Source organism: Dromaius novaehollandiae, chromosome 1 (assembly GCF_036370855.1).
Source record: "Dromaius novaehollandiae isolate bDroNov1 chromosome 1, bDroNov1.hap1, whole genome shotgun sequence".
Taxonomy (NCBI): domain Eukaryota; kingdom Metazoa; phylum Chordata; class Aves; order Casuariiformes; family Dromaiidae; genus Dromaius; species Dromaius novaehollandiae.
In genome coordinates, this window is record NC_088098.1 from 160580992 (window position 1) to 160599702 (window position 18711).

General features: G+C 37.0%; 1 protein-coding gene across 7 annotated transcripts in view; it reads left to right on the top strand.

Moving 5' to 3' along the window:
- Positions 1-18711, top strand: part of NALCN (sodium leak channel, non-selective) — a 242394-nt gene that overhangs the window by 194940 nt on the left and 28743 nt on the right. For 6 of the 7 annotated variants that reach the window (XM_064504258.1, XM_064504285.1, XM_064504272.1 and 3 more), the window contains 8 exons: positions 2576-2649; positions 11638-11739; positions 12168-12237; positions 13534-13625; positions 13791-13913; positions 16188-16244; positions 16620-16740; positions 16842-16973. In XM_064504258.1, the coding sequence (XP_064360328.1) occupies positions 2576-2649; positions 11638-11739; positions 12168-12237; positions 13534-13625; positions 13791-13913; positions 16188-16244; positions 16620-16740; positions 16842-16973 (771 nt within the window). The remainder of the gene's footprint in view (positions 1-2575; positions 2650-11637; positions 11740-12167; positions 12238-13533; positions 13626-13790; positions 13914-16187; positions 16245-16619; positions 16741-16841; positions 16974-18711) is intronic. The other variant, XM_064504278.1, reaches the window with a different exon arrangement.

Sequence of the window (18711 nt, forward strand, 5' to 3'; positions counted from 1 at the left end):
AGAGCCTTTGGTAGAGACCTGTTAGCAGCTTTTCTTGAAATGTTCTTTTTACTTGCTGGCACGAGATGGCTCATCACTTGGCTTGGCTAAGGATCTCAGTAAAAGTGCTCAGTCGCCCTTTAAAGTTTTTCCAGGGAAGCAGACTCCTCACTCCTGCTTTTCAAGAGCAGATCCCTGGTTGACAGCCTGGGTGAATTGCTTTTGTTTTGGCCACAGACTTAAGGCTAAGGTGTTGCAACACTTACTTTAAATACCTAAAAGGTAGGGTCTTTGCTGCATAGGAAGGTCTAGAAAATTTCAGGAAGAAAGATTTGCCTCATCTTTTTTCTGAAATTCAGTGAGCAAAAACTGGAAATTTGGAAGGAAATTGATGCCTTCTGCATTTGAAATCTTTCCTGTTTCTAAGACATGTTAACAAGCAGATAATCAGCATTAGAAAGAATTGGACATAATACATTAGTAGGCAGTACACTTGTCTCTCAAAAGAAAAGTAGTTTCTTCAAAAGAAGCTATTTATAACAGGAAAAAACAAACTCAAACAAAACTGTTTTCCCAGCTTCATAACTTCCCTAAGTTTAGCATTTCTAGCTGAGTCCTAAATACATTGATAGCTAACAACTTGCGAAAGGATAGATACTGCTGAGGTTTGGAAGTTTCTTTCTTCGGTCCTAATATGAGAGGGAGAAATCAATTCTCTGAAACTGCAGTTAGTAATCACTAACATTAAAAGAAAAAAAAATGTGAAAATGTTGCATTGCTCTCACCATTGTCAGTTTTATCTAAATCTGCATTAAGGCCTCATGCTGATAAATCCACTAAACACATGATGAGGTAGTGCAAATGCCTTAAAACCTATACAGATATATTTGGACATAGGATATATGTATCCCTACACAATACTTGACTGGTTTATCTGATACCGTGATACTCAGTTTATGATGACTTTAATGATATCTAGGTAATGGAACTATTTTTTGTTATATTATGTTATTCAACAATTCTGTTAGGTTTTTTAATGTTGCCTGAAATCCCACTACCTTATTTTCCAAATTACATTCTGAAAGATTGCCTACTTTATTTCAAATTTCAAAATGCAGGGATTTTAGGAACCGAAAGAGTCACAAAATAGTGGTGTTTTCAAAACAAAATTTTTTATTTATATTATTCAGAGAATTACAAATAATAACCTTCTGTGTTACTAGCTTCCACAAGCTAGAAACAGAAATGGGCTAGGACTTTAGAAAGAATAAAGGAGCAACACTTTAAAAGGTAAGTGTTAGGAGAGAGGCTGCAGCTTGTTGTTACAGTTATGGTTCAAAAAACACTAGCTTCTTTTCAATGACAGCCAGTATGAGTCAACAAGTTCTAAAATTTTTCTATCATATTTCCATTTTTCTGCTATTTTTCTTCACATTAAGACATCTTACTATGAATCAGAGTCGATCTGAGTCTTGAGAGCAGTGCTGGCAAAATTACTTCTCAACTGACTCTGGATCTGAGAAGCCTATTTATAGAAAAAAATGAGGTTTACTTACGTCCATAAGTCAGACAATTAAACAAATCCAGTATTTAGAATAAATAACTTTAAAGAAATGTGCCTAAAGATACCACTTCAGACTGATCCAACACAGAGCTAAGATTGCTAGGAGCTCCGAATTCTTTCTCAATTGCTTCAAGATAGTGATCTCCAAATAGCTGACACAGTAAGTTTTACAAGGTACCTGAGGCTTTTTGTTCATCATAGGTGCAATTCCTCAGCTAAATTCTTCAACTATGATACGTTTCTTGATCTGTCATGTTTGTTACTGCTTGCTTAGGATTTAAGTGCTTGGGTTTTCATGTATCTCACCCCTTTATTTAATGTCCAAGAAGTCCTGAACAGCATTCACAAGAATATGCCTAAAGCACAGTCATTACCAGAGGCAAGCATAAGTACATTCCCACACATTTTTCTCTCTACATGAGAGAAAAAAAAAATGATAGGGAAGATGACAAGGGAAAGAACAAGAAGGCACACCTGGTTTCATAAGAAACAGGAGCCCTAGTTTCATCTCACCTAACTCCAGGTACTGAACTGAGACATCTAAGCTTTGTTACCTTGGTTTTCTGTATGGTCAAGGGAAAGAGAAAGAGGCATCTCCAGAGTATGATCCAGCCAATCAAAACCAAAGTGGAGGAGCAGGAGGCAAGGACCATGACATAGGTGTGAACTGGCTAACCAGGGAAGAAAAGAAATCTGTAATAAAGGGAATAGTAATAGAGCTAATCAACAAAGCTGTCTGCTTTTTTGCACCCAGAACTAGATAAGGAGTGGGATAGGGAAGCCAACAGCTGCAGGCTGCTGTGCGTGTGACCATTTTGATCTTTTTCTACCACCCTTCTCCTGGAAAACAACACCAGTGCCACAAACTGGGAAAATCTTAGGTTTAAATTGGAGAATGTTATCTATTTAATGTTGTATTTGTATTCACCTGTATTTCATACACTTGCACCATAATGTTTCAATGTTCTGTCAATACACATGCTACTTTTTATGGCAATTAAAAAGTGCTTTGCCTTTACCTTAATTTTATAGCTCCGTAAATCAGTTTTCAGCATCAGAGCAAGAAATCTCCTGGAAAAAGAGACTGCAATCAATAAAATTCTCAGGTAAGAATCAGCAGTGATTCAATAGTGTTTTGAATGACAGCTGATTTCTCAACACTCATTATGTTTTTCGTAATTGTTATTGTCGGAAATTAATTTACAATATGTGTATAATATTTGTGATAGTATAACCCTTTGCAAGAAGTCTGTTGCCTTCATAATCAAAGATATATTGCTCTTCTTTGGGTATACTATATGCTTGAGCAGTAACAAGAGAGAGACTGTTCTTATTCATATCTTTCAGTTCTTTGTCATGTTGAAATATCATGTTTCAGCTCTTTTCACTTTTTCCTTCAAAATGAACCAAAAAATGTCTCTTCATAAGCAGTGTTATTTTGCCTAAGGAATTCCAGCTGAGTTCTTGCATATACGCGCATGTAAACATTGATAGGGGTTGTACACTGGAAAGCACAGACTGCAGATGACCAACCATGTTGCAAGCAGGAAATGTGCAATGAAGACTTCAAAACTGTGACCTCTGTAGAAGGGATTCCTGAATGATTTAATAATGATTGCTCATTTGAGTACTCCAAATAAAGTAAGTACTCAGCACCATAGGTAGATAATGCACTCCTAAGTGTCCAAGACTCATGTCTAAAGTTATGTGCTGGGTAATGCCATTCCGCTTTTCAGGCCAGTGTTGGTTTTACAGTATTTACATTAGAATGATTATCATTCAACTAAGGTATGTTAACAATGCCAACAATTTCTAGATCATTGTTTTGTTTATATTTGCATGGTCGTCAAAGCAGATGCATCTGCATTATGTTGTGAATGACTGGTCCCAAGGAAATATCAGTATAAACAGGAATAACTGATCTGAAAAGTACAGCTATGAGATTAGAATAAGCATGGCAGTGTTTTATGAGGATCAGTGCAGCAGGAATCAGTGTGATTTTTGAATTGTGAAGTTTCTTGAAAAGTGCCTACTAATTACATGCCATTTGAGAAATATTACAACAGCCAGTTCTATAGTTCTTTTTAATCCTCTGTAAGAATACAATACCGTAAGAAGTCTAGAAATTAATGCAACTTTATGTGTCTTCAAACCCATGGTAATAAAAACGTGAACAATTACTAATTCAAATGAATGCCCTTTGTCATGATTATTACCAACAAACAGTGTAACTGCAAGGCCATAAGGATTGCTTTTAAACAAACTTTGGGCTTGCTTTACAAGTATTTCAGTTACATGAATGCACTTTGATTTTACAAGCATTATGAATAAATACATACAAGTCTGTTTCATAATCAAAAATGTCTATAAATATAGCTTTGGATATTGGCATCATGGCAGTGTTTCACTAAAACACTCATAACCAAATTCTGTGTTACATTACAGTTGTGAAATGCTATTGATGCCACTAGAGTTACACAAATCAGTTTGTCTGGCATTTTTCTCATACCATACCATAAACGAAATACATGGGCAAAGAGAATACTTTGCTTTTTTGTATTAAAAATAAACAATGACAGCTGTAGGGGGTCCATTCTTTCTTATGTAGAAGAAAAAGGAAAGTCCCACAAACTGAAAATCAGAATTTCCGAGGAATTAATCCATCAGCACAGAACTCTCTCCTTTTCAAAAGAAATCTGGAGCAGGGTGCGAGGAGAATCCATACAAACCTGTGTTTGGATTTCACTGGATTCTGAGAGGTACCAAGGCAGGCAGAAATCAGTCCTTCTAATTTCCATCCTGCTGACTTCCACTTGGTCCCTTGGAACACGGCTTCTGCCAGACCCTTGTATCTAGGAGGATTTCTCATCGATTAACCTCTGAATTCCTCTAAAGCAAAGTTTCAGAGGCAAAAGAAGAAAGTTTTAATCTGTGTTCTTCCTACATTTATTATGCTTTCTCATGTACTTCCTGGGTCATCAGTGATGAACTTTGAGGTAAATAGAGAAAAGGAGGGAGCTTCTGTCAAGTAGGCAAAGTACAGGATTATATGTCCTCCAGTTCTTCCTAGGGCTCTATCTTAGTCATTTTTGAAGAGGCAGTCTTCAATCTCCTCTTGAACAAGTGGAACAAGTAATGTTTATGCCTCAAAATTGTCAAGTGAACTCTGAGCCCTGAACATATCTTTAATTCATCTGCTCCAGCATAAGGAAAATGTGTCCACAATATAAATGGTAGAGCGACAGTCCTGAACATTGCCATTTTTCCATGATATTGATGCAGGGGAGCTTTACAAACAGAAAAAGAAGACATAAGGAAAGACAAATTTTACAGCTAAACCTTTGGATTCAGTTCAAGGAATGCAGAAAAACTCAAAGTCACAGGACACAAGAGATTCTTTTACTTATTTTTACTTTAATTGCAGATGTTACATATTCCTCACTAAAAGTAGCTGAGTCTTAGCTATTCCGAGTACCTTACAAAAGAAGAAATGACGTTTATGCCAAAAACTATAAGAGATAATTCAAAGATGTCCCCTCTGAAAATATTACTAGTAAAAGTCTTTTAATTTTTGTCTACCTGAATTAAGGAGTACTTCTCTAAAGCAATGCTTCTACAAGGTAAAGCTGCCCAAGGGCAACTTCGAGGTGATCAAATTGCTGTACTAAAAAGAGTATTTTAAGTCTGCTTTAGCTTTAAGCCCACCTCTCATATTTTTCCCCATTTTTAAACCTTGTCAGATTGTATTTTAATCAAATCCTAAATGTTTCAATGTAACCAGCCAATTGGAAGAAATATGCATTACCTTAATGCATTAGTAGGACATAAGTTAGTGTTACATATTTCTTTGACATCTTCCTCTATCCAAACCTTGTTTTTTGCTTCATATGAAATCTCAGCTGCTTGATATCTTATTCCCCCAAGAGGACATGCATAAATACCCCTGAACCATCAAGAAGTACACGGTATACTTCCAGTTCCAGGGGTCTCACCCGCTCATTGAATGTTGCATTATGTGGCACAATGGAATGTAAGTGCCTCCAAGTAGAGGCCATCTCAGCTCTTTTAATTTTCTTGTAACTTTCCTACTGCATTCCAGAGAAACCACATATTTCCAGAAGATCCCTGCTTGGAACCCAGCCTTCACTCAGCCCCCTGGAGTTTGTCATGGAGTTACTCCTTGAAACGGTGTCAAGAGTGTAACAACTACTGTCCCAGTTACTCTAACTCTGAGCCATGATTTGCATCACCCCTGCCAGTATCAAAGCACAGAGAAGTGTAACTTTTCACATAGATCAGTTCAGAGGTGAAGACTTTACCCTTCTGAGGGAAATGAGGCAGCATAAACATGAGTTACAGCCAGGCAGAATAGCTTTTCCTAAACAAGTAGCACCTCTGGGTTACAAATAGCTCAGGTTTTTTTCTGAAAATTATAAGGCATTTCCCTTGATAGCAAAAAGCACTATTTCTAGCAGAGTTCATTCCTCCTGTGTTTCTGCAGTGGTTCCCACTTTCACTCACTCTCTCTTGCTGTGTTCACTGCTTTTCATCTTAAAAGAAAATTCTGCACAATGGTTCTTCTGACCCTCATTCCTTGTCAGTTCATAATCTAAGAATGAATGTCTAGTGCTTAATGGGTCCCACTGGCTTTCTCAAGTGGAGAGGGTAGAGAAGGCCCAGTCAAAATGCTGTGTACAAACCCGTCCATTCCCTTTAGTGCTGAAGATGCATTGTAAACCACACAGAATGGTGGAGAAATTGAGCAAATCATTTTAAATCATCTCACATAGTCCACAGTATAACCAAAGTATCACTGGTATGGAACGTGGTTCTAATGTCTATTAAACCCACCACTTGGCTGAGTCATGCTTCTGCCCTTATTTCATAAAGCCCAAGGAATAACTTGGTCTGTTGGTCTCTGGTCTGTTGATAAAGAAAATCACACTAACCAAAGTACAGTTCATTATAAAATAATGTGTTGTGACAGTTTGGGAAATTAGCATTTTTAAAATGAGTAGCTTTTAATTTGCTTTTCATTAAAACTGATGCTATAGCCAAGCTGTAAACTGGTGCTAGGAGTATGCAAAAGCATTTTCACTGTTCCAGACAGAGTTTGCCTGACACATTTACTGGGCCTAAGGGGAAAATATGTCTCATGCCTAAGTGAAACTTTTAGTTTCATAAACAGCTAGTTGAGTGAAGCACATCTATCATATGTCTGAAACTGAAACTGCCTTGAGTGTGTCTTGTGGAAAAAAATGGTTTGTTTGAATTAAATATCCAGTTCTACTAATTTGCTAGTAGGCTAGCAGATAATTCAGCTGTGTTCAAACAAGTATTTCTTCAAAATACAGTGATTTTTTTTATGAACATCAGAATGAGCAAGAAAAAGATTCTCTGTACATTTAGAAGAACCACCATTTTATAGATCACAGTGATAAATGGCATTGTTGTGAAGTAGAGTAGTGGGTTGTGGAGTCCAACTGCAAGTGTTGAAAAGCAAGTTAGATAAACATCTGCCCAGAAGACTGGAGGTATCATTGATCCCAGTTTGAGGGAGATGATAGATTAGATGACTCCTTGAGGTTCCTTCTGCTTCATTGAGTCTCTCAATTCTTCTGTAATCCAAGGGAAATAATGATTATACAAACACCTGGTAGAGGAAATGCTGAAAGAGCAAGTCAAGATGAGAATGAGAATACAAAGCAGCTAAAGAAAAGAAAGTACACTACTGTAGTTCAACAGACTGAGCAGATACTGAAGAAAACGAGTGGATATTTGCTTTTTCCTTTAGAAACATGTGAAAGGACACAAGAGGAATACTGGGAAAAAATCCATGAATTATCCAAGTTGCATTTATAATCCATTTTATTTTACCAGTCAAATTCAGATTGTTATAATAATAGTATATTTTTCTCAAAGGACAGTAGTGTAGTTGTGGTGGTAATATACATTTAGCCTACTATCTAAACAGTGCCATATTGAATGAAATTTATAAAATGAGAGACAGAAACACTGGAAACCACCTGGCAGGTGAAATCACCATGAATCTTAGGTTATCCCATTTAACCATGATAAAAGTTAGGTGAAATTATCATTTGGGCACAGGCAGGCTTATTAAGGATAGAGATTCATAATGTAAACTGTGCTGAATGAAGCTGATATTTTGTGAACTGAGTGTTTCATTGAAATGTACCAGACCTCTGAGACTTCAGTGTGAGCAGCTTTTGGGGAGAACAAGAACAAATGTGTACAACAGACAATGATATTAACAGATACTACAGAACAGTTAAACATTCACTTATTTAAATAAAAAAGAAACGTATCAAATCAATGTTATGTAAGAAGATGTAACCAACACTTCTTGCTGGAAGGATGTCTCCCTGAAAAAGTCCCAAGCATGAGCCATATGCATGTTCTGTGCAAGAGACCTCAGAGACGTCAGAATATTAGTGAAAGGTACAGTATTTTGAAGTATTGATCAAAGCATTTAAAATTTTGCATTAGCTAAAAATATGTTACTTGAACACTGTGTTTGTTACTTATTTTACAGAAATTCCAAAGTATCAGATAATTTGCGGGGCTTCAGAAGTTTGGACTTTGTAATTATTCACAGGTAACATGTTCTATGTAATATCCCAATATTACATGGTGCTGCAGGGTCTTGGCCTGCAATCTGGCTTTTCAATAACCTGCCAAGTAAAATTTTCTCTTTCAGAATATTTTATTCCATTTGTGCTTTTCACGGCAAATTTAGATCATGCAGTTTGCAGCTGCCTGGACTGTGTTCAGAGTACTGCAAGGTACAACGTGGAAAGGTTTGGCATATTTCCTGTTGTCTTGTCTCCTGTTTCCTAACTTCCTCATTCCCATCTATGTCTAGTACAGGTGGTACACAAAGGTAGGAAGAACAGCTTTAGCAAAAAACAAAAGAAAAAAGTTATTTTTGCCAGCATTTTTTAAACAAATGTCAAAAGCTTCTGACAGCTACAAGTGGATAAAGATGTATCAAAACATTTTTTCTGAACTCCAATTAGTAAACCACACAGGACTAGATTTTTGACACTGTGGGACAGTGATGGTCCCAGCTGTGGGATTCAGCTCCAGGCTACCACACCTGCCTGTGAGCTAAGTATTGAAGCTGTCATTGTAGTCAGTAGAGATCTAGTTAATGCAGGCACTGGAGCCCAGTGAGATCTTTAGCTGACTGCTTTATCTTTAGATGTCTACTTTATGATATAACCTGAATAGCTTCCAAACACCATTAATTGAATTGACCAAATGCTCAATTAAGTTGCCCACATAAGGGCATCTAGTAACATATGATATGCCTGAGAATGTCCAAGGCATCCTTTGGGGGATGGCAAATATGGCAGAAACTTATGAGGAACCCATAAACTTCTGGAGCAGCAGCTGGGGACAAGGCAAAATACCTCCTGGCATGGCAGGTGGCAATGGCCACCTCTCTACCGGCAATTTAGTTGAGTCCTAGATCTCCACTGACTATGAGGGAAGCATAGACAGCTAACTCACATGTAGGCACTGAGAATAAGCACATAAGTGTAGGTATCTACAGTAAGGAGATAAATGCTATCGTAGATGTTAAGATAGACAACTCTGGAATTTTGAATTGTCTTGGCACACACTGTCCTTTTCGAAAGCCCTGAAAGGTCTGCAACTCTAGATGCCTAAATTGCTGAAAAATATCCTGTTTCTGACATGAAAGGAAAGCAGAATGTGGCTTTTAATAAGAAGATTAAGGCACTAATTCCCATAAAGTGGAGGATGCCAGGAGACAGAAACTATCAAAAGCAATCATGTTTTTTTCACAATGTCATCTTTGTCCATGAAAATTCGGAAAGTTTCTTTGCAGTTACTTGCTAACAATTTCTGATCTCTGCCCTGTAAAACTGGCATTTCATTACTTCTCTATTGACTTCAGCAGGAGCTGCAGGGCTTCCAGAGTTTTGCAAAATTAGGTAATGTGTATGAGTGGTAAATACAGATTGAGGTATCTAAATTAAGGCAGACATCATAGAAAATCCTGGCAATCTTTCCCCAGCACTTTCTCTTTATGCATATCTATTCTTTATAGTGTATGATTAAGTTGTTTTATTATACTGTTATAATCAAATAAGCCATCTTGTTCATCAAGTTAGATAAAGAATTTATTGTCTGGGCAGTTAATGTTCTTTTATTATGCACACTAAGTTTATGTTCTTCACTCACAAAGTAGCTTGGTATTCAAGTAAGCTGTGTAGAAGCTCATGAGAAGGTTATGTGGAAGTCACTTTTTGATGTAAAGAAAATCATTACTAACATAATATTATTGTTGATCAAAGGAAATCGCTTTTAAAAGCAGAGCACAATATTTCATATTTACAGGAAAAAAATTAAATTAACCCCTTCATCACAGCAAAAAGCCTCTATAAGAAAGAAGTCAGACACCAGAGCTTTCCATTGTCCCTGCAGTGGTAAACTGGACCATCATTTTAGTGGAGTTAGGTAGGATCTATTTTTAGGAAATAAACTTTACCTGTTTTTTTTTTTTTTAATATGGAAATCGCATAGGTATTCAAATGATACTGTTACTGTCTTCTGAGAGTCTTACATCATATCTTCCTGCATAACATAATGTTTAAAATCCCCTGGTTTTAGAATGTGATTTGGCTGATTTGGCTGAGATAAGCTGTATTTTAGTACAAGACATACAGTGATTTTTTTAAATGGGAAGATGCCTCAATTCCATCTAATGCAATCTAATGACCTCTGTAATGAGCATAGCACAATGTATTTTTCTAACTTGCTAGTATAATTGGCAGTGATGACACTGAAAAACATTCTAAGCTTCTCATTTTCATTCCAGATCGCACTTTGGATCCACACTCCTATCATTTGTATGTTTAAATCCAAAAGATGGAGAAATAGCAGAGAAAAGGGGAAAAGACCATCATGTTAAACAATACTGAGGAGAGAACATGCCTGGGAAGCATTTTGCCATCAAGCATGATCATCCCATACTGTCAAGGATTGCATTTATGCAGACTTCACAGTGAACTGGTCAATAGAGTGGACACTCCAATAGCATGTAGATTTTTTCATGTTTTCAAAAAAAATGGAGATTCCATTCATTAAAAAAGTATGAAACATTACCAGCTGGGTCTTGTGTGAGTTTCTCTGAATAACTGCACCAAACAAAAAGAGCAATGAGCCATGCATTGTGTGGACTTAAATTTGTAGCATTCCTGACAAGCCAAAATATTCTTCCAAATTTAAAATTCTGTTCCTCTACCATCGGAGTACCTACGCCAGCTGTATTTTAATGGAAATCTATCTTGTCTTGAGCAAATCTGTTTTACTGTAGCCAGCAAAAGGAGGATATGCATGCTCCATTTAGTTGGAACACATTTACTCACCAATCATCCAAATGGAGTCAGTTCTGGCAAAATATTGTACAGTATGTGTTTGCCAAAATTCAGCAAAAGCAAAATGAAACAAATAAACAAAGAAATGTAAAAACCCCACACAACAAAATGCTGTAAGTCAATACATTCCCATAGAGCAGACATTTCATATTGCAGGACAGCATCAGTGTGCAGCATTTCATTCCAAACAATACCTGGTCCCGGTTATATAGAAGAAAACTCCAAGATCTGTTGTTAGTCTCAAGCCTGTTCATAAATATTTTGTGTTAGTACAGCCCTGGAAGGAGACTACCCTAAAATGACGCTCTACCTCCCTTCTTTATTCCTGACAAGTTCGTATTACTGATAATTGGTGCATTGCTTGGCCTTCTTCACACTTAGTGAATGAAGTCCTTAGGGAACATAGATTCTATAGCACACAAAAAAAAAGTTCACAGATGGGCTGCCTTGCTAAAACGTGGAGAAGGGTCATCAAGTGATACAGCAGAGAGGGAGCCATTGCCCTGGAAATATGATGTTTTTATGGAAAGAGTGTTACTGTTTTATTGTTACAGTCTTACTGTGCACTTGCATTCCCAGAAAGCCAAGCCAACTTGTTTGAATTCAGTACCTCAAAAGCTATCATTCATACTGAAAATTGTATTTCATCATCATCATATTTCTTTGTAGGGCCTGCACTAGACAACGCATGCTGAGTGGATCCTTTGAGGGACAGCCTGCAAAAGAAAGGTCAATACTTAGTGTCCAGCATCATATACGACAAGAACGCAGGTAAACGCAGACAGGAAGGAGGGTTTAAAAATATTCTTAAAATAAAGGCTATAAAAAGAACTAAATGTGCACAATACCTGACTTGTGTAAAATTGGAACGACTTGTACAAAGAGGCGAATTGTACATTTTTCATTGTAATGAAATTCATTGGAGTGTATAAATGGAAAAAATGCCTTTTTATTTCAAATGTCATTTCCTTCACTGACTACAAAGCTATCAATTTAAAGATCAGAAGGAAAGAAATTGGCTTATGTTATACCGGATTGAAAACAATTGAAGAACATATAAGCTTCTGATGTAAGCGAGAGAAAAACGATAAGAATTTGAGATATGCTATGGCTGGAGAGCAATGCTTTATAATGGCCATTCTATAAAGGCCAAAATTTCATCTTAAGATGTATCGTTAAATTGATTATGATTGTTTCAGGTCACTAAGACATGGTTCCAACAGCCAGCGAATCAGTAGAGGAAAATCTCTTGAAACATTGACCCAAGACGTAAGTCCTCATAGATATGAAGGTTTCAGTTTGGGAGTGTAAGAAATAGGAATATGTACTACATAATCACTGTTTGTGTAAGACCGATGTCTAATTATGATCTTGCTTACAATTTGTCATTTGAAATCTTGAAAGGAAATCAGAAAACAAATGCCGTAATTGCATTAGAATTATCCTCAAAATAATTGACATGGTTATTTCACTGATAGATTTGTTAGTTTTGAAACACTTGCTGAGATAGATTAACTGAAACTGTGGACACTACATTAGGAACACTAAATTGCTACCCAGGACATCTTAAAAATCCTCACTCTAGAGTTACACAAATAGCTCAGGCTGGCAAAACAGTACTTCAAAATTCTCAATGAAAGTTTAACAATATTTATCAAACATGAGGACTGTCAGACAAAAGGTCAAAGACTAAAAAAGAAGAAGAAGCACAAATTTCCCTGTGTTATAGTTTCATGCAGTGCAGTGGAGTGCATTTTCACTTCTGCAAATCCATAATGATATTTTATGGATCTCTATGCCTGTGTCAAAGAAAATTCAAGGGGAGTTTTTAGTCTCTTTGTTTCCAAACTACCATAGTACATGTGCTTCATACTTAAAAACAACTGTATAGGAAGTAATTAATGATTTACTCTACATGATGGTAGAAAGAAACTGTAGATAACTGATATTTTAAAGCAGATTGTGACTTTGCTTATGTCCTATAGTAGGAGTAACACACAACCTTACCTCTCCAGAAGTGAGCCAAAGAAGCAGTTAACTCTGAGTAGTAAAATTTATTGTAGCCTCCACTGGATGAGCTCAGGGACCTGTCTTTGCTCATTCTCCACCCTGCCTGTGTCTGTGCAGTCCCTATCTGTATGTTCCACACAACTTGCTGCCCTCCTTTATTTTGTGTAGCAGTACATGCAGCAAGTTCAGCGAACTCAAAGGGTGTCTAAAGCCTTTTCTTTCCCAATTATTGCCATTAGTAATTTTGATTGTGTTCATTCCAATTTGCAGACCTCACCTGAGCTTACAGGACCTTGCAGTTATAGTAATGCCTTGGATTGCACTTCACACACGAAATTAAAATTGAAATTAGCCTTGCTGAAAATAAACAGCCTTGCAATGTAGATAGAAAATACTGTGTAGTATGCTTGACTGAGCTGATGTTTAGTGCATTTGGAAAGGAAGATTTTTCATTTGAATATTTCTATGTAAAAAAACATATCTTGCTTTCATCTGAAACATTAACAAAAAAAACAACCCATGGATCTCATTTTAAAGGAATCATTTTGCTTCTAGCACTCCAACACAGTGAGATACAGAAATGCACAGAGAGAAGACAGTGAAATAAAGATGATCCAAGAAAAAAAAGAACAAGCTGAAATGAAAAGGTATTTAAAAATCAGAAGTCTGAGTGTACACTTTTCTGTATAAAATAGTCTCTATGTGAAGGAAAAAGAATTGGGAATTATGATGAAAAAAGAAAGAAATGTAGGGTATATTTTTGGAAGGGATAATGCATATCATTTAATAATTTACATCCTATCTTTTACAAGGAAAGTCCAAGAGGAGGAGCTGAGAGAGAATCATCCATATTTTGATAAACCACTTTTCATAGTTGGTCGTGAGCACAGATTCAGGAATTTTTGTCGAGTGGTTGTACGAGCTCGCTTTAACGCGTAAGTTTATTTCATAGGAACCGTTGGTTCAGCCAAGTGTTGTCTTTCATGTTCTCAGAAATCTAGACCTCACTTTTATTTTCGAAGGGAAGCTATGCATGATGTGGTCACAAAACAGCAGTAAGTCAGTTACCTATGGTATAATCTTACTGCTGGAGGAAAGGAAACAATAAAATGCTCTGTAAGGCCATAGTCATTTGAGCAGTCAGTGATGCTGAGATGGGACAAGACTGGGGGGTAACGGCAGACACCAGTTAAGAAGAAAGGAGTAATGTTTTCTACCACTATGTTTAGACCTTGGGGAGTCAGCTTGCAGTTCATTCCTCAGCTTAAGGCAGGGAGTCTTTATAGGCCAGCCATGGCTCACAGAGAGAGTAGGAAAAGGTGAAGAGAAATGAATTCTACTTCTGCTCATCTGAAGACTCCTTAGCCCATAATTAGAAGCCCAGAATGGAACAGGGAAGGATTCAGCTGTTCGTAGAGCAGTTCAGCAGAGACCGGCTGAAAAGCAGAAAGACTCAGCAGCTAAACTGCAGGTGTGGCAGATACAGACCTATCTACAAGCAACCTGATATAAAATGACCTAATCACTCTTCTTCTAATCCTCTGTCTATGGGCTGGCACCCTGATTTTGGAGCTTAATGCTTGTCATCTTGCAAACATACAGTGTAAGGCAGCAAATAGCTCAAGGGTATGAACCTGGCACTTGGAAGACCTGCTTTCAGCACCTGCTTCACTATTGATTTCCTCTGTGCCCTTCAACAAATTTCTTCAAGGCAGAGCATCAGGCAGGTTAGATATTCAGTTTTACAATATCTGTAATTAGGTGTTCTTCCACCTGTGTAAAAGCGCAGCCTTGAGTTCAGTGCCTAGGTTTTCTATGTGATTGTTACTTGATTGCAGTCCATTGGTCCATGAAGGAGTTGCAAATTAAAAAAGCAAAACAAAGCACACAAACTTGCATTCCCATCCACTCGCTAGATATGCTTCAGTGCCTGCTGGCATAACGGAGTGCCAAAGGGTTACAGGATATGTTTATTATCAGTATTTTAATATTTTAATAAGAGCAAAGCTGTGATTTTGTTAAACAGTCATTTTTTTGTTTATTTGAGTCCTAACTGCTTTATTCATTGCCCCCACCCAGCTTGCCAAACAAAAGATTCCAAAGATTTTTCCCAAAGTGAGAGGATACGGATTTTTCCTAGTAAAAAAAGTTGAGGAACGCTGCTATATACAATGTGGGAAAGAGTTATGAGCTTAAGTACACACAAAACTATTTTACATACTGAAGGGGATAACTGGCTAACCTTGGGCTGAAGAAGGTGTGAGTTGTGCACCTTGTATGCACCTTGCATTCTTGTAATTCGTAAATATGAAATCTCTGCTAGTGGTTATGCCTCAGTCAGGTCAGTTTTCCACACTAAACACAGGGAACAAGTGATTGCAGTTTCACATCCTGATGGCTAGAGCCCTCACATGGGCTATAGGAGACCTCAGCACAGATCCTTCCTCTGCATTATTTGCTGCAAGGATGTGAAAGATATGTAAAAAGTGCCCTTAACCACTGGGACAGGGAAGGATATCAGGTGGCATTCTTGTAACCTCTCTTGCTGAAGCCATTCTGCTTGGTATAGAAAACCTAAATAATTACTGGAGCAGGAACTTAACTAGTGTCACCTACATGTATTCTTATTACTTACAGAGTGGTTCTCACCCTCTGTGGCCTAATAAACATTTGGATATTGTAGGTGAAGCAAGGCAGCTACATAGGAGGCACAGGTGGGGAAAATCTAAAAATATTCATCAACAAATGATTGAACAAACAATAAAAGAAATAGGGCCTGTGGAAGGATTTCTGTGTCAGTTAAGGATAAGTTTTGAGAAAGAAAGAGCTCTTGGGGAAGCACTTTGGAATATAAAATTCAGTCACAAGGTCATCTTCCCCCCTCCCCCGGCTCTGGCCAAAAGCAAAACAAAAAACTAAATCCTCGCATTAAATTCTCCTTACAGAAGCATGAGTCAAAAAACTAACCTTTTAAAGAATCATTAGAGGAATCACAGGTATGCCATAATTGAAGTGTTACTAGCTGTATTGATAATATGACTTACATTGCATAAATTAAGTGAAACTCATACATACATTTAAAATTAAGCCAAGATAAAATTTATCCTTGATTTTGGATGTGAGTTACTTTGAGGTGATGGATGCATAGTATAATTATAAGGGTATCTAAAATAAAATTTAAATGACTGCATCTTTTTTTCTTTTCATAGTTCTAAAACAGATCCTGTTACTGGAGCTGTGAAGAATACCAAATACCATCAGCTTTAGTAAGCACTGCAAAAGTAACTTCACTTGGTCATATAAGCCTACAGTATAAGTGCGTGAGCACACACATGCATGTATGTGTATATATGTGTATGCGTGTGAGTATTTCTTTTTTTTCCACAAAAAAAGTCTTTCTTTCCATGGAGTTTTACGGGAAGGGGGATGAATAGGGAGACAATTTTTTGTCAGACTTTTCTTCTTTATTTGCTTGTAACTTCCCTAGTTCTGGTACACATTTCTGACATGGTGAAATCTTTGACATCGCTCAGCTTAATTTATTTTTCATAGGAAAGTGCTTAACTGTGGTATAGACACAGTAGATCTGTCATAGTAATCTGGGCATCTCTGTAATGGTTACCCTTGTGTATTTTTTGCAGTGATTTGCTGGGTTTGGTTACTTACCTGGACTGGGTCATGATCATTGTAACTATATGCTCCTGCATTTCCATGATGTTCGAATCCCCTTTTCGAAGAGTTATGCATGCTCCAACGCTCCAGGTATTGTTAGTAAATCATAATACATTTAATGAAGCACAGCCCCCTTGTTTTTCTGCACTGCCTGTTACTAAATTATGACTGTTCTCTGCTTTGATTTTCAGATTGCTGAATATGTTTTTGTAATATTCATGAGCATTGAGCTTAATCTGAAGATTATGGCAGATGGCTTGTTTTTTACACCAACAGCTGTCATTAGGGACTTTGGAGGAGTTATGGACATATTTATATATCTTGTGAGTTTTTCGTATTTATGGGAGTTTTCTGTAGCATTCTTAATTTTGATCTCTTTGGATATATAAATGTTTTGGAATGTTAAAGAAAAATATGGCTCAGAACCTTGGTCCGAATTCAGTAATGTAATTTGTGTACAAACACCACTGTTTTCGTGTGCAGTCCTGTCAGCTACACGTACAAATGTTTGTTCAGACATCTACAGATACACTGGTATTTGTTAACTGCCTGGCGAATTAGTGTAGGCTTTTCATTGTATGGTCCCTTTTAAGTATTTATGTGTTGATCTGTTTTATATATCAGACCTTATTTAATTCCCACACAAGATCCAGATCTTTGCCCTTGCTTCAGCATTTTTATGCAGGATAATCTTTATCTATTTCTTAGTCATTCATTGCTTCCTCCCCTCTCAACAGTTCTCCTGCTTTACAGAAGATGTTTCAAAAGTCACTACTCTAATAGAAGGGGGAATGAAAAGCACATCCTTGTTTTTCCCAGTGTAGCACAAAGACAGCAAAGCAGCATCTTTCTATATTCCATATTTCTGTTTTCCACACCTACCAGCAGTATTTCTCACGAAAAAATGTTCCATTGTCCGGTATTAATTTCTCGCATTTCATTCATATATAAGAGAAGGGCTTCCACTTTCTCTTCAGTTATGACAATAAATACCACAGAATGTGTTTTAAATAGTGCTCAATATAATACAGTATGAAATATTTTATAACTGAAGCAATTACTAAGTAGAATTGCTTTGATGGATTTAGATTAAATCTTTCAGAGATTAATCCACCAGACAGATGTGCTGCATAAAATTTGTCATGATCAATTTGTATCAAAGATTCCACTGTTACCATAAATAAATATATGCATACATATATAAAAAAAATCCAACTGTAGTATGCATAGTCGGGAACTGCATTAGTTTCTTGAAATCCCTCTGAATTTGTTTTGTTGCTGCTTTTGTTGCTTCTTTGTAGGAAGATGTAAGTGGTATACCTTGGGTACTAAGTGTGCTCAGGGTCTAAAAAGAAAGTCAGAAGCAGTGATAACTCTTTTTTTGTTTTGTTGGGTTGGCTGTGTTTACTGCTGTTGCTTTTAACAAATCATATTATGTTTTTAATCATACTGGTGATATCAGCTTGATCCTCCATTTTTGGGCACCTCCCTCATTGTAACACTCTCATCTCTGCCTCCCTATAATAATGCTGCCTTTATAAAAACTTCCTAAAAGATTCAGAAGGAATTAACAGACTTTATAACAAATAACCAGCTTGCATACATTGTTACAGACTACAAGACATGACTATGCTGTTTGAAAATGTTTTGAAATGCCAAATACTCATGTGATAAAACCATACTGTGACAAAGCTACTTGTGCCTGTAACAAAGCAGGAGGAAGAACTGCTGAGGACTCCATTAACAAACCTTCCCAGTGATGATATTTCAGTTTCAGGATAGTATCTTTATTTGATGGCGAGAGAGAGAGATGAAATAGCCTGATCCAAGAATATAGCTCATGTCCCTGCTCCAAATCAGCCAATCTGATTTCTTCTGTTAGAACTGTTCCATCTGCTGAAAAGAATAAAATAGATTTTGAGTCAAAGGTGAAGACAGAGGCTGAAGCTGAGGCCAGCTAGTTAGGACAATCAGCCAAGGCACAGGAGATCCAAGTCCTTTTTCTGCATTAGGCTTTTTTGCCTCAAAACTAAGATCTTAATCTAGCCTTCAGTTTTTAAG